General features: G+C 43.3%; 1 protein-coding gene across 1 annotated transcript in view; it reads left to right on the top strand.

The window, feature by feature from the left end:
- EED (embryonic ectoderm development) overlaps positions 1 to 14,215 on the top strand; it is a 53,189-nt gene that overhangs the window by 13,873 nt on the left and 25,101 nt on the right. The window contains exons 2-5 of the mRNA XM_082246854.1: positions 3,082 to 3,234; positions 7,823 to 7,915; positions 9,707 to 9,772; positions 12,065 to 12,190. Coding sequence (XP_082102980.1) covers positions 3,082 to 3,234; positions 7,823 to 7,915; positions 9,707 to 9,772; positions 12,065 to 12,190 — 438 coding nt within the window. The remainder of the gene's footprint in view (positions 1 to 3,081; positions 3,235 to 7,822; positions 7,916 to 9,706; positions 9,773 to 12,064; positions 12,191 to 14,215) is intronic.

Here is a 14,215-nt window from a genome sequence, read left to right as displayed (position 1 = left end):
TTCCACTTAAGTTATAGGACAGGGATCCTCAAACTACAGCCCTCCAGCTGTTGCGGAACTACACATCCCATGAGGCATTGTAAAACTGACATTCACAGACATGACTAGGCATGATGGGAATTGTAGTTCCTGAACAACTGGAGGGCCATTGTTTGAAGATCCCTGTTATAGGAAATAGTTAAGACACATCGGGAGGTATATTCCTCTTAGATGTTTGTCGTTAGAACAGGGAACTGCTGTTTTGTGTCAATTCTTAAAGTCCTGTCGCTTTTTTTGTATCGAAGACAGTGGGCCGGCACGTTGATAATGTCCGTTTGTACGTAAAGGTAGAGATCGACCGATATCGTGTTTTTTTTTTTTTTTTTTTTTTTAATGCCGATACCGATATTTTGGTCATCGAATATCTGCTTCTGCCGATATGTTTTTTTTTTTCCTATAGGTACTCCTTTTGGAGGGATCTGGGGGTCTAAAAGACCCCAAACCCCTCCTCGGCACCAAAAAGCATTCAAAACGTCCCCAGTGCAGGAAATCAGCTTGCAGACGAAACTGGCTTTGATCTATTACACTGCAGGATGGTTTAGGAAGAGGTTTCTGGAATCAGGACTGGGAAGTAAGATACTTGATGCACACAAACTATTTACATTTTTTTTTTAACCTAGAATTGGGCAGTAAGCATGCAGAAGGCATTAAGTAAGCTTAAGGAATCCGGTTATAGGAGCAATATGAGGGTAGAGGAAAGTAACAAGACTGCAAGAATAGAAGTCTCAATATTTTTTTCATATGTCAAAATTCCACTTCGTGCTAAAATCTCATATCTAGCTAAACTAGCAGTTCCATGAAGATCAGTTTCACGGTGGAGCTGAAGATCACAAGGCTCCAGCAAGTGAATGGGGAGAAGGGAGGAAGGTAATCATCACCAGATGGGACAGACTGTTTATTAGGCTGGCCCATACACAGTGCGACTTTCAGTTGGTTTTTGAGGAACCCGACAAAATTCTCTGTGGGTGGCTCTGTTGGCTTCTTCTCGTCCAATATCCTTTGGTTCAGAAAGGAGCCGAGCGAAAAATTGTCTTCTGGACAGCAGATGCATCAAATTGGATGCAGCAACGGAATAATTTTATAGCCACTGGCAGCTTGCAGACCTGATTATTCTAACAGCCACTGGCAGCAGCTGTCAGAATAGGATAGTCCAACAGAGGGGATTTGTCTATCCACACTGTTAGCCTGCAGGTTACATGAAAAATATCTAACACTGTATGGCTAGCTTTAGCCTTATGCTACATTATCAGCCTTACAATCAAGCATCATGAGGTCCAAAACTCATCGTGGCGTATTGTATTTGTGCTTTTACCCGACTATATCTTCCAGTTGCTGCAATTCTCTATGAACCATTTATTTGTCTTTGTGTTTTGGCAATGTTGAGGCCCCTACAAACTGTACTGGTAATCTGACATTTTTAAATTGAAAAGGAGCTACAAAAGAAGCGAACAATAATTAATCAGGATTCTTAGTTTGTATTTTTAAATATAAAAGCCTGATGGGTTCATGTGGATTGTGCTTAAAGGCAGCCCTTTGAAGTGAGGTGGCTGCCAAGGTACTGGAATGTCTATTAGGGCATTAGGGGGCCATTTTAACGTTGTGCCACATTGTGTTGTTGTAACTGGGCTTAAGTAAAACAAAAGCCAGACTTTTATAATTTTAGAACGAGGAGGGGTAAAACTGCTGTCGGTATGTTTTTGGATGTGTGTGCTTAGTTGGGGAGATTTCCCTTTATTTCTGTTCTTCTGTGTTTTTTTTTTTTTTCCATTACTCAAATTGTTCTGCTGATTCTTTAAAAGTTAGACACAGATTTTAGACTCCTTCATCCCTGGCCTGGCACGCTGGTAGTTGTAGTTCCTGGGCATCAGGAGAGTACTTATGCTTGATATTTATGTTCTATTACCTAATGTTCAGTAGCGTCACTTGCAATATTTTGTTAGTAAAGAAAGGAGAATGGGTGCACCATCTAAGTGTAACCTGTATTAATATTTAGAATGGATTACAATAAATGCACTCCTGAGTCAGCGTGTGAATGTAGTCCTCTGAGGTATGCAGAGGTCGGCAGGCAAGCGACTGGTTGGTGCCGAGATCGGCAGGCAAGCGTCTGGTTGGTGCGGAGATCGGCAGGCAAGCGACTGGTTGGTGCGGAGATCGGCAGGCAAGCGACTGGTTGGTGCGGAGATCGACAGGCAAGCGACTGGTTGGTGCGGAGATCGACAGGCAAGCGACTGGTTGGTGCGGAGATCGACAGGCAAGCGACTGGTTGGTGCGGAGATCGACAGGCAAGCGACTGGTTGGTGCGGAGATCGACAGGCAAGCGACTGGTTGGTGCGGAGATCGACAGGCAAGGGACTGGTTGGTGCGGAGATCGGCAGGCAAGCGACTGGTGCGGAGATCGGCAGGCAAGCGGCTGGTTGGTGCGGAGGGCGGCAGGCAGGCAAGCGGCTGGTTGGTGCGGAGGGCGGCAGGCAGGCAAGCGGCTGGTTGGTGCGGAGGGCGGCAGGCAGGCAAGCGGCTGGTAGATGGATGGAAAGGATCGCTACTGTGCTTGGGGCGTAAGCTATCACGCTTCAGGTTTCCTGCGGTCCTCGGCATCCTTTGCATCGATCTACCAGCTTCCGACCTCTGCATCTACCGGCTGCTTGCCCTGCCGATCTCTGCATACCTCAGAGGACTACATTCACATGCTGATTGAGTGCATTTATTGTAATCTATTCCAATTATTACAGGTTACACTTGGATGGTGCACCCCCTCTCCTTTCTTTGCATATGTATATTAGGTTATCTCAGGACTTATCAATGGGAGCTGCTGCCATCACCTTGCATGATTTTATTTTTCCCCCAAGGGCTCAGTTGCAACATTATTTCTTTCTTCAATATTTTGTTCATGTGGAATTGAAAACTAAAGATTTTGGCAAGAAAAAATCTTTGCTTGTACTGGTTAATTTACTTCCCATTAAAGAGAATCTGGATAATCTTATGTGGCAGCGCTCTTGTTTTTCCTGTGTGTTCATATTTCTAACAAATGTTTTCTGTTCACAGGATGATGCTGTCAGCATAGAAAGCGGCACGAACACAGAACGACCAGACACACCCACAAACACAGCCAGTCTCCCAGGCAGGAAGGGTTGGGGCAAAGGAAAATGGAAGTCCAAGAAGTGCAAATACTCCTTCAAATGTGTGAACAGCCTAAAGGTACATCCTGATTACTAAACCTAGGACTGTATAGGCATATACCCTTAGTCATTCCATAGAGGAGTCCTTTTTTTTTTTCTTCATTTAACCAACGGGTTGAGCGCACGCTCGTTATAAATGAGGGAATCCTCCCCCCTGAGCTATTGTATTCAGATGGAGAGGGGACCCCCCCTCAGAACAGAATACAATGATCAGCATTGCAGACAATAGCCTGCAGCACTGATCGGGGAATATCAGAGAGGGTGGATGTACAGAAGTTGATTGGTAAATCAATTTCTGTATAACCACAGTGCCAAATCATGGGCCAAAATTCAGCCGGTCCCCGCTGAACTGGTTGAATTTCGATCCATGTATGGTCGGCTTTACTGGTTTTTTGAATAGATTTTTCTTGCCTGTCACACGGAGACACGGCTGGTTTAGCAGAAACTGGCCAAGTTTTGATCTGTCTATGGGCAGGCTGATTGTACTGAAGTTGCTCGGTCGATCAACTTCAGCGCAACCTGCCTGTTGAATTTTTTCGGTGCGATCACTGCTGGCAGCTGCCTGCAGTGATCATTGTATTCTGCCAGTGGGGTAGAATACAATAGCTCCATGGAAGGGATTACCCCATGAACACGTTCCCCCATCAAGCAAATTTCTTTACTGCAAACTCTTGTTAAAGAAAATTGTATAGTGTATGGCCTGTCTAAAGCTTAAAATTACCGTATAGCTGGATAACCACATGATCATAAAAAGTCTTCAAGTACTTAAGCAAAGCTCCTAGCTTAAAAAAGCATTTCAAATGTATTAAAGCAATTCTAAACTTTTAATGAAATGAAACGCAGATTAAAAAAGGTTGCAAATGGTGGAAGGGAGCCTGGGCTTAGACTGCCACATACTCTTTTACAGTGGATTTTCAGCGGTGTGACTTATGGGATACTTTCTCTAATAAAAATAATTGCCCATACTGTTTAAAATCCAATAATACACAGTCTCACACTACTGGGCACATGCTCAGTCTCTCTATTTTTCGGCACTGCCGAAAATATAGAGGCCTATCTGATGACAGCCTGAAGATTAACTGCTGCTCAGGGGCTCTAGGCTTCAGCAAAATGGCGATCTCCAGCAAGAAGAAATCAACAATTCTGGAGGCAATTTATAGTACACACTAATTTTGGTAGGATAATTATTAATGTGTAATGTATGTTCCTTGCTAAAGAAAATGATTTTCTCTTTTGTTCTTTACGGACACGGCTCCATATCTTCTTGACCCTTGGTTTTATGCTGCCCCCTACAGGAGTAGGACAGTAGGCAGAAAAACGTTTGACTATGCCTATAGGGCAGTCCCAGTCGGTGTACTCACGCTTCCTGGTATAGGACTTTAGTTTTTTTTTTTTTTTTTTCTGCCTAGCCAGGAGTAAGGACCTTGTTCCTTGCTGGGATCTCTGGTCCTAGCATTTTTTTTCTTTTTAAACTGAATTTTTTCTTATTCATTTTCTGTTTCTGTGAGAACTACAATCAACTGCAGACTGGGCGACGGACTGGATATCCTAGAGCCTTACAGTCTGGCCAGTGAGCGCGACCGGACCATAGCTCCGCACTAGGTAAGCCGCAACAGCCCCACTGGACAGGGGCTGGCCAGCTAGTTAAACGGTTCGCAAGGACGCATAGCCCTGGTCACGACCTGAGTCGTAGCATGCCTCTGGCCCACTGCACCCCCATTCCAAGATGGTGCAGTGGTCTGCCTGGAGCGATGCCTGCTCAGTCTCAATGTGTGGTGTAGTGTCCCCCTCCTTTCTTGTGTTTTTTTGGGGTGGGCGTGGGCCCCTCCCACTGTTGGTTTGGACCCCCATGCGCCCTTCCTTCCCACATAATGCTCCCCCTCACTATTATGGTCCCTCTGCTGACCACCCCCAATTCACCCACTCCTAGCTCCTGCAGAGCCTCCAAAGCGGCAAAGGTATTCCTCTTTCTTGCCTATTTTGACAACATTGTTGCGAGCCAGTGGGGTTCCCCAAAACTCACTGTCAGGGTCCCGAAGCATTTCACAAGAAGGTATTATTTTGAAGAGTCCCCGTTAAAGAAACTGACAGTACCACCTGTGGTGGACTCCCAGGTTAAATAAAGCCACCCTTTTCCCGGTGGAGGACTCTGTCCTTTAAGGACCCTTTTGACAAGAGAGCGGAATCTCTGGTCTGATACATTTTTTTTTTTTTTTTTTTTATTCCATGGCTGGTTCCATTCTGAGGCCGGTCTTTCCCACACCCTTGGTTTCCCAGTCCTTAACGGAATGGGCTATGCTCCTGCGCCAGAACCTGGAAGGGGGGACAGCCTCCTCCTGACCTGGTGGACCAGTTGGTCCAGGGGATGCAGCATATCTGTGATGCCTCTCTGGATGCAGCCCCCTTAGCCTGCAGAGTGTCCGTGACAATGGTGACCCTTTGCCGCATGATATGGCTGACATACTAATCTGCGTACCATGCTTCCAAGAAGGTATTGACTGATTTCCCTTTTGTAGGAGACTGCTTGTTCAGAGGTTCCATGGAGGAGAGCAATTTTATTAAGGGTCTTACTGGAGGTAAGAGTACCCTGCAAACGCAGACTACCAGGAGCATCTCGTCGTAAACTTGGCCCTTTCTTCTCGGCCCATAGGCGGTCCTTTTGTCCCTCGGGATCTAAGGCCCCAGATTGCCTACGAGGTCTTGAGGGTGGTACAAGGTCTGCTCTCACAAGGTGTCATTGTACCGGTTCCAGAATCGGAATGCTTTCAGGGCTTTTATTCAAACCTGTTTACTGTAAAGGAAGGCAAGGTCTGTCCAATCCTGATCCTCAAGGCCTTGAACCGCTTTGTGCGGGTTTCAGAAATTTTGGATGGAGTCCATTCGCATGGTAGTGGCATCCCTCCATCAAGGGGATTTTCTGGCCTCTATCGATATCGAGGATGCTTACCTTCATATCCCAATATATGTCGGGCATCAGCGTTTCCTTCGCTTTGCCATGGCGAGGAGGACTATCAATTCGTGGCATTACCTTTTGGTCTCGCCTCGGCTCCTTGGGTGTCCACAAAAGTTTTGGCCCAGGTGTTAGCATCGCTAGGGCAGAAGGGGATTGTGCAGTACTAGGGTACTTGGACGACCTCCCTTCTGTGAGAAGAGTCTCTGAATGCCTTAAAAAACAATCTAGACATTGCGGTGCGAACTTTGCAAGAGTTCGGAATAGGAACTGAATTTCCAAAAATCTATTCTGGTCCCGTCCAACAAGCTGGACTATCTGGACCTGACCCTGGACTCTGCTTCAGCTCGGGTGTTTTTTACAGAAGTGGAAACTCCCAGAAGTTGCAGGTTGCGATACGGCTCCTGTTGTCCAGTCGGTGGTCATCTCTCAGGACTTGCATGCAAGAGCTAGGCCTGATGGTCTCCGAGGCGGTTCTGTTTGCTCAGTTCCATACCAGATTTCTGCAAAAGGAGATTTCTAGTCGTTCACCCTACCTGGTGATTTAAGGAGACAGAGTGGTGCTTTGTCCCTGCCAATCGTTTCTTCCTAAGGTCTTCTCTGGTTTCCATTGAAATGAAGACATTGTGTTGCCTGCCTTGGGTCCTAAGCATCCTAAAGAAATTGCCTTACATTCTTTGGATGTGGTTCGGTCAATCAGGGTGTACCTAGTGGCGACTGAGTAGTTGCGAAAACCGGATTCCCTGTGTCACGGATTAACCCCGTAAGGGTCTGTGTGCGTCTGCTACCACCATTTCCAGATGGATCAGGTGGTGCAGGCTTATTGTATTAAGGGTCAGGATCCTCCTTTCCTGTTAAGGCACATTCTATGAGGGCGCTTAGTGCCTCTTAGGCCTTCCGTCATCAGACGTCAGTGGTGCAGGTTTGCAAGGCGTCCACACTTTCACAAAATTTTATAAAGTGGACGTGTTGGCATCTGCGGATGCTTCTTTTGGCCGGAAGCTTTTGCAGGCCACTGGAGAGGAATAGCCCTCTTTGAGGGCATATTTATTTTTCAGTTGAGCTCCAGTTGTTGCTGGTTGGCTACGTTTTTGCCTTCGGAAAGTGTGTTTATTTCTGTGTGTTTTCCCACCCCTCATGTTGATACTGCTTTGGGACGTCCCAAGGGTCAAGAAGATGTGGAGCTGTGTTAGTCAATGAACTAAAGAGAGAACCTTTATTTTTGTCTTACCATAAAATCCTTTTCTTTGATGTTCATTGACGGACACAGCACCCACCCCTCTATTGAGTTGGCTTATATGTTCTTCTGACACTGCTTGTTACAAAACTGAAGTCCTATAGCAGGAAGGGGGAGTATACCTCCTGGTACTGCACTATAGGCGTAGTCAAACTTTTTTCTGCCTGATGTCCTACTCCTGTAGGGGGCAGCATAAACTCAAGGGTCAAGAAGATATGGAGCTGTGTGTCAATGAACATCAGAGAAAAGGATTTTACGGTAAGACAGAAGTCCAGTGTTGTTTTTTTTTTTTTTTTATAAATCAAGTTATAGATAAAGTTGTATTTGAAGCGTTGGCTCTAAATAGACCCTTATTATCTGTGGTAAGATGTTTTTTCCACCTCCAAATAAGTTATTTAATGCCCTGTCCTTTCACCACAGGAAGATCACAACCAGCCTCTTTTCGGAGTACAGTTCAACTGGCACAGTAAGGAAGGAGATCCACTTGTGTTTGCTACAGTTGGCAGTAACAGGGTATGTAACTGATATGTGAGCAATATAGTTGGTTTTCTCTGAGTAATTTGCATTAACTTTGGATATACATTCAGGATTTAAGCGACTATAAATCACTGTATGCACTGCTTCATCAAAGACTGCAATAGTGGGGGTTTTGGAGTTTTCACTCATAACACGACTATATGACTGCTACCACACCACCTAAACCTTGCCTGATTCCCAAATACTGGAAAGCCACAGATTACTACTTGTAGAGGAATGGGTTTGATGAAAGAGCTTACATTCTCAAAAGGGAAAACTGACACCTATTACAAAACATGGGTGGCTGCATTTTTTTTTTTTAACTCCAACCCCTGCGAATCTTAAATGGAGACAGTCCCAGATCTTATAGTGTCACACGTCAAATGTTTTGATAATCCCAGGCATGGTATATAGTTATTAGTCCAGCTTAGGCCAATGTAACTATGCATATACAATACCTTGCCAATTCCCCGAAAGCTGAAAATCCCTGAAGACCCCACTACTCTAGTAATCTCCACTTTTCTTCCAGTGCTTAGCAGCCTGATTGCTGCGTTTTGAACACCACTAATTCAATGATCTGCACTTGTTTCCAGCTTCTGAGCTAAGCAGCCGGCCTGATGCACTGTGAACACAGAAGGTTGGCCGCTCAGCACAGCTGCCTTTCAAAGAATGTTTTGCAGTTTCTGAATTAATGCTAAGTGTTCTCTTATTGGACAAGGTGGTGAGCGTGACATCCCTGTCCTGCCTTTCCACCTCGTCCAATTATAATGCTTTGCATTCATTCAGAAATTGCAAAGCATTCTCTGAATGGCGTCTGTGGTGAGCAGCCCACCTCCTTATTCACAGTGCATTAGGCCAGCTGCTCCGCACGGGACCCGGAAACAAGTGGCGATTACTGAAGTAGGGTGGGCTGTCTGCTTTAGCAATTTCCAGCTTCCATGGCATCGACCATAATTGCGTAGTTACATTGGTCCAAGCTGGACTAATGTAACTGTAAACGTGTACCATGCCTGAAATTCTTTATTATTGCAGACGTGAGTTGACATGTTGAATACAGGTCATACCACAACTAGTGAAGACTTTTGTTGCACAGAGATTCAAACCCCCTCCCCTTTGTTCCCTTTTGTCATGTGATTATAGTCATTTCTACAGTGTTCTGTTATAAATGCACTGTTTTTTTGAAACTTGCCCTGTTTTTGTATGGATGAAAAGGTAATTAATATATATATGAGAGAGAGATATAAATTTCTCCTACTTAGCTTGTGAATAATGTTAACATCATATAGATGCTTTGTTCATTTTTACTGGAGAAAAAAAGTGGCAAACTTGTGTTCTGTCCAGATATGTTTTTTAATATTTTTTTGTGCCGACAGATAGTGCTGCTGTGGTGAAAGGGGGTGGGTATAAGCTGCCGATCACTGCAGCCTTAATAGGAGAAAGTGTTGAAGAAACAACTGGGGTTGATTTTACTAAAACTGGATAGTGCAAAATATGGTGCAGCTGTGCATAGAAACCAATCAGCATCCAGGATATATATTGTCAAAACTTAATTGAACAAGCTGAAGTTAGAAGCTGATCGGCTACCATGCACAGCTACATCAGATTTTGCACACTCCAGCTTTAGTAAATCAACTCCCAACTGTTAGTAAAGGTGATAGCTGAGAGGAGCACAAGGTGCAGAGGTGTGATGTTATCTGATAATGCAATGTTACTTGTGTATTCATTTCATTTGCTGCCTATAATATAAACAGAATTGTGTTATCTCACTTGTTCTCATTCTGGTTACAGGTCACGTTATATGAATGCCATTCACAAGGAGAAATCCGATTACTGCAGTCTTATGTAGACGCTGATGTATCCTTCAGCTTTGATTTTTGCTCCTGTTTGTGCATAATGCAAAGTAAAAGGAAGTATTATAATATTGAGATCTCATTCTCATGCTGAGATCAGTGTCTGTTCCTGCTGTGGGGTTTTCACTATAATAGCATATTGCAGTGACCCAAAAATATCTTGTTTTTAAAACCAAAGTTGTCTAAAAAGGCACAGAGCCTTCTGTACAGCATCAGCTTTCAACTGTTCTTTTCTAAATGTTTGATTTATGGCCATACTTCTTGTGAACCACAGGAGTGCATTTGTTCTCCTGTAACCCTGAGTCAGCTGATAGCTGGCTATTGCCCCCCCCTTAACTGACGAGGCAGAACTGCTCCAGACTCTGGAAGGATCTGACCGCTGGCTCTCTCTCTCTCTCTCTCAGCATGTGGCTGAGAGGCAGAGCCCAGCTGCCCCTGCCCCTTCCCCAGCCTGGCACTCCAGAGAGCGCTGGAAGAGCAGAGAGCAATGACTGACAGTCATTGTCCTCTGATCCCAGCAGACAAATTGCGTGATCAGAGGTGATGTGATCACTCGGTTCTAAGTCTTAAAGCCAACATGGGACAGCTGCAGCATCACACTCGTGTTGCAGCATGGAGGTGAATATGAGGTTTACTGTTTTTGTAATCCCCATTCTTATCCTTTACCTAAAAGTGATTTAAAATGATCCACTTTTATTCATGCAAAACATTTTACCAAAAGCAAAAAAAAAAAAAAAAAAAAATTTTTTTTTTAACTGGTTATAAAGTGTGAGCTTGCGTTTTTGCTTCGATTTGTTGATGTATCTAAATCTGCTAGTACAGCTAACACTCCCCTCATACAAGACTGGCAACGCTGTCTGCCTTGCCCCCTGTGCTTCTTCATCCAGAGTGGGGGACACTGTAATACAGGAGATGTGTTACTTGCCAGATCAACAGGGAGGGGGAAAAGCCTTAAAGATCAAAACTAATGCAAGCGCCACATCTACCCTGTTTCCCTGAAAATAAGCCCTACCCCGAAAATAAGACCTAGCATGATTTTCAGTGATGCCTGCAATATAAGCCCTACCCTGAAAATAAGCCATATTAAAATCCTTGATCTCAGCCCCTCCGTCTGCAGTATTCGGAGAGGGAAAGTAGAGCTCCGGAGGGTCACATGAGTGCCCAGCAGTGCTGTAAATAAGGTATTTTCCACAATAAAATTACAAAAGGAGACACACTGCACATTATATAATCTTTTTACAAAATAGATTACATAATTTTACAATGACTTAATCCAAGGTTTATTTTTGGGATTACAGAATGTCATAATTGCTGACTTCTGAGACTTCAGAGGGGGAGAGAACTTTTTTTTTTAACATTTTATTTTTTTATTACAGGTTTTTAGAACATAAAGAGGGCTAAATGACACAGCACAAGCACTGTGATGTCTATCATGCTTTAAAGGATCAGAATATTTATTTATTTTAGGGTTACAATCACTTTAAGATCGTCATTGTACATACCGTAAATAAGACATCGCCTGAAAATAAGCCCTAGTATGATTTATGTAGCCAAAATTAATATAAGACCTGGTCTTATTTTCGGGGAAACACGGTAATTATTGGTAAGCTGCAATATATTACTTTTTTTGATTTTAGGTTTTATACCGCTTGAAGGTGTTCTGTAGTGTATGCTCAAGACAGAAGGCGAAAAATTTGGTAGCTGTACTTCTTGTAGTACTTGACCTTTTTAGATGATCAGTGGGTGCTTGGAGTGACTGTTATGGATGGCGACGTGGCAATAGCTGAGATTTGTCTGTGAATAGAGAGATTGATGAAGCTGTTTTTGAACCATCAATGTGCATGTGACATTACTCAATTTGGCATCTAAGGTACTTTAAGGAAACATTACAAGAAAATGTAAGATCCATAGGTCCCACAGCAGGGAAGGTGCTGGATTCTTTGACCTGCTTTAATCTACATAGTTATATGGTATATTGTCAAAGGCCATTAGCTGTGCCTTTACAGTAATTGTTTTTTAACTGACAGTGCACGGTCTAATTGAGTATATCTGTAATTAGTTATCTGCATTAATCTTTTTGGGCTTATTAAAAAAAAAAAAAATATTATATATATATATATATATATATATATATATATATATATATATATATATATATATATATATATATATATATAATAAAACCGAGTGAGAGGTCCATTTATCTGACAGCCACCCCATGGTGAGAAACCTTATATACTCCAATTTGCACAGCAGCAATTTTCTTTGGTGTGTTCTCCTTAAGTGTAAGATATAGGCAGATGAAAACTTCTACACCTGTGCATGGACGTACGACAGCAACACAAGTCACCCACTCCTCGCGGTGGCTGGGTCCAGGGGCATCATCCGTATAATTAATCCTATCACTATGCAGTGTATCAAGGTAGGTGGATTCAATATAAAATGCTCTTCTCTCTGCTGATAATAGGTCACTTATTTCAGTATTTGTGTTATGTTTTTGGAGTAACGTATATCTTTCTGCAAAGTGCATTTGCAAGGCCTTTTTAACCCTTATGCTGCCATTGGTGTACCGTCAATGGAAGCCCTGGCATGCAAAAGACTCCCCGGCCACTATAAGAGTTGGGAATTATTTTACATTTTATTTCTCCCTGCTGATAACTGAACCCCAGCTAACCCATTCATTCAGATGTTGCTATACCGTTCTGCTGAAGAGTTTGCATCCTCTTGGAGAACTGGTAATATACAGTATGTTCCATTTTTAAAGAAACTGAGCGGGCAAAACCCATTTATTTCTTATGTGATTCATATTCAATTGTAGGCCATACCACAATGGCACAATCCTAAAACAAAACATGCAACAAGTAAACAAATTAAATGACCCCTGTTTAAGAGTCTGCATACCCTTAGTTCTTAATACTTAATCTTAATACATTCTTAATACATTTAGTCCAATATAAATACACACACTGCTCAAGCAGTTAAGTGATCAGCAGTCTGTTGCAGGTGCTCGCCCTGCCTCACCACCTTCAATAGCAACTGTACAAAAAAAGGATGGCCACACACAACTAGATTAATGCTTTTTCCGAATTGCTTTGTCAGACAAACATCACAGGGAAACTGACGCGTTTCACACGAGCAGTTCCTGTTCAGCTGCTCGTGTGAAACGTGGCAACCATGTCCCTGTGTTTGTCTGGCTTGGTGAAAAGGCATTCATCTCGTTGTGGTGTGCGGCCATCCTCTTTTTTTCGTACTAATGCCCCCTTTTAGCATTAATGATGGCATGCAGTCTTTTGTAATGGCTGTCTGAGGCCCCACATTCTTGCAGGTGGTAAGGTTGCCCATTCATCTTGGCAAAATGCCTCCAGGTCGTGCAAAAATCTTCGGGCGTCTTGCAAGAACCGCACGTTTGAGATCTCGTACGTTTGAGTGGCTCGATATTAGGAACAGTAGACACTAATGGCCACTCCAGAACCTTCACCTTTTTCTGCTGTAACCACTGGAGGGTCAACTTGGTCTTGTGCTTGGGGTCATCGTTGTGCTGGAAAGTCCTATATCGTCCCATGTGTAGCTTTCATGCAAAAGATTGCAACTTGTCTGCCAGTACTTTCTGATAACATGCTGCATACATGTTGCCATCAGGTTTCACAAGGTTCCCAGTGCCTTTAGAGCTCACACACCCTCCATGAACCCTTTACATGCCGGTTTATCATGCCAGTCTTGTGAGTACAGTACTGATTGGCAGATTCCAGGTTTTGGATATCTTTTTATCCCATACCATCCTTATACTTCCATTACTTTGTTATACGGGTCTTTTGACAGTTCTCTTCTGCTCCCCGTGTCTCAGTATCTAGCCTTCATAGTACATCCATGTGAGAGCTGACAAACTGTCTACTCTTTATACAGACACTAATTGTTATTTAAATAGCCACTGATGTGGGAAGTCAACCTTTAATTGCCGTTTTTAACCTTAGTGTGTCACCTTGTGTGTACCAAGGCCAAACATTCCAGTGGATGGAAACTTTTGATTAGGGCCAGTTGGGTGATTTCTGTTATGATTTAAAAAGGAGCCAAACAATAATGGCTTCATATGATCACTATCCTTAAAAAAATAGTGTTTTGGCATGACTAGTCATATTTTCAATATCCATGCCAAAATTTCATGATTTCTGCCGGGGTATGCCCACTTTTGAGCACAACTGTATTTGGTTTAGGGATCTCTGAATCATTAGCCTTTGGTCACAAAAGTTAATTCTATTACATATATTAAGTAAAAGTAAGCAGTTGGTGTGCAAGCGTTCATTCCCACCTACCTCTGTTAGCTGGACATACGATTTCGCTGCCCGCGTCCCTCAGAATCCATAGGTACATTTTCAACTTTTGGAAAGTAAAACCCAAAGCTTAAAGGATAAGTTCACCTTTTGACAAGAATAATAAATGCACATTTGTA

Source organism: Pelophylax lessonae (genome assembly GCF_965119305.1).
Source record: "Pelophylax lessonae genome assembly, chromosome: 2".
NCBI classification, from domain to species: Eukaryota; Metazoa; Chordata; class Amphibia; order Anura; family Ranidae; genus Pelophylax; species Pelophylax lessonae.
The sequence above is the reverse complement of the archived record's forward strand: the minus strand, read 5'-3'. Positions and strand labels throughout refer to the sequence as shown.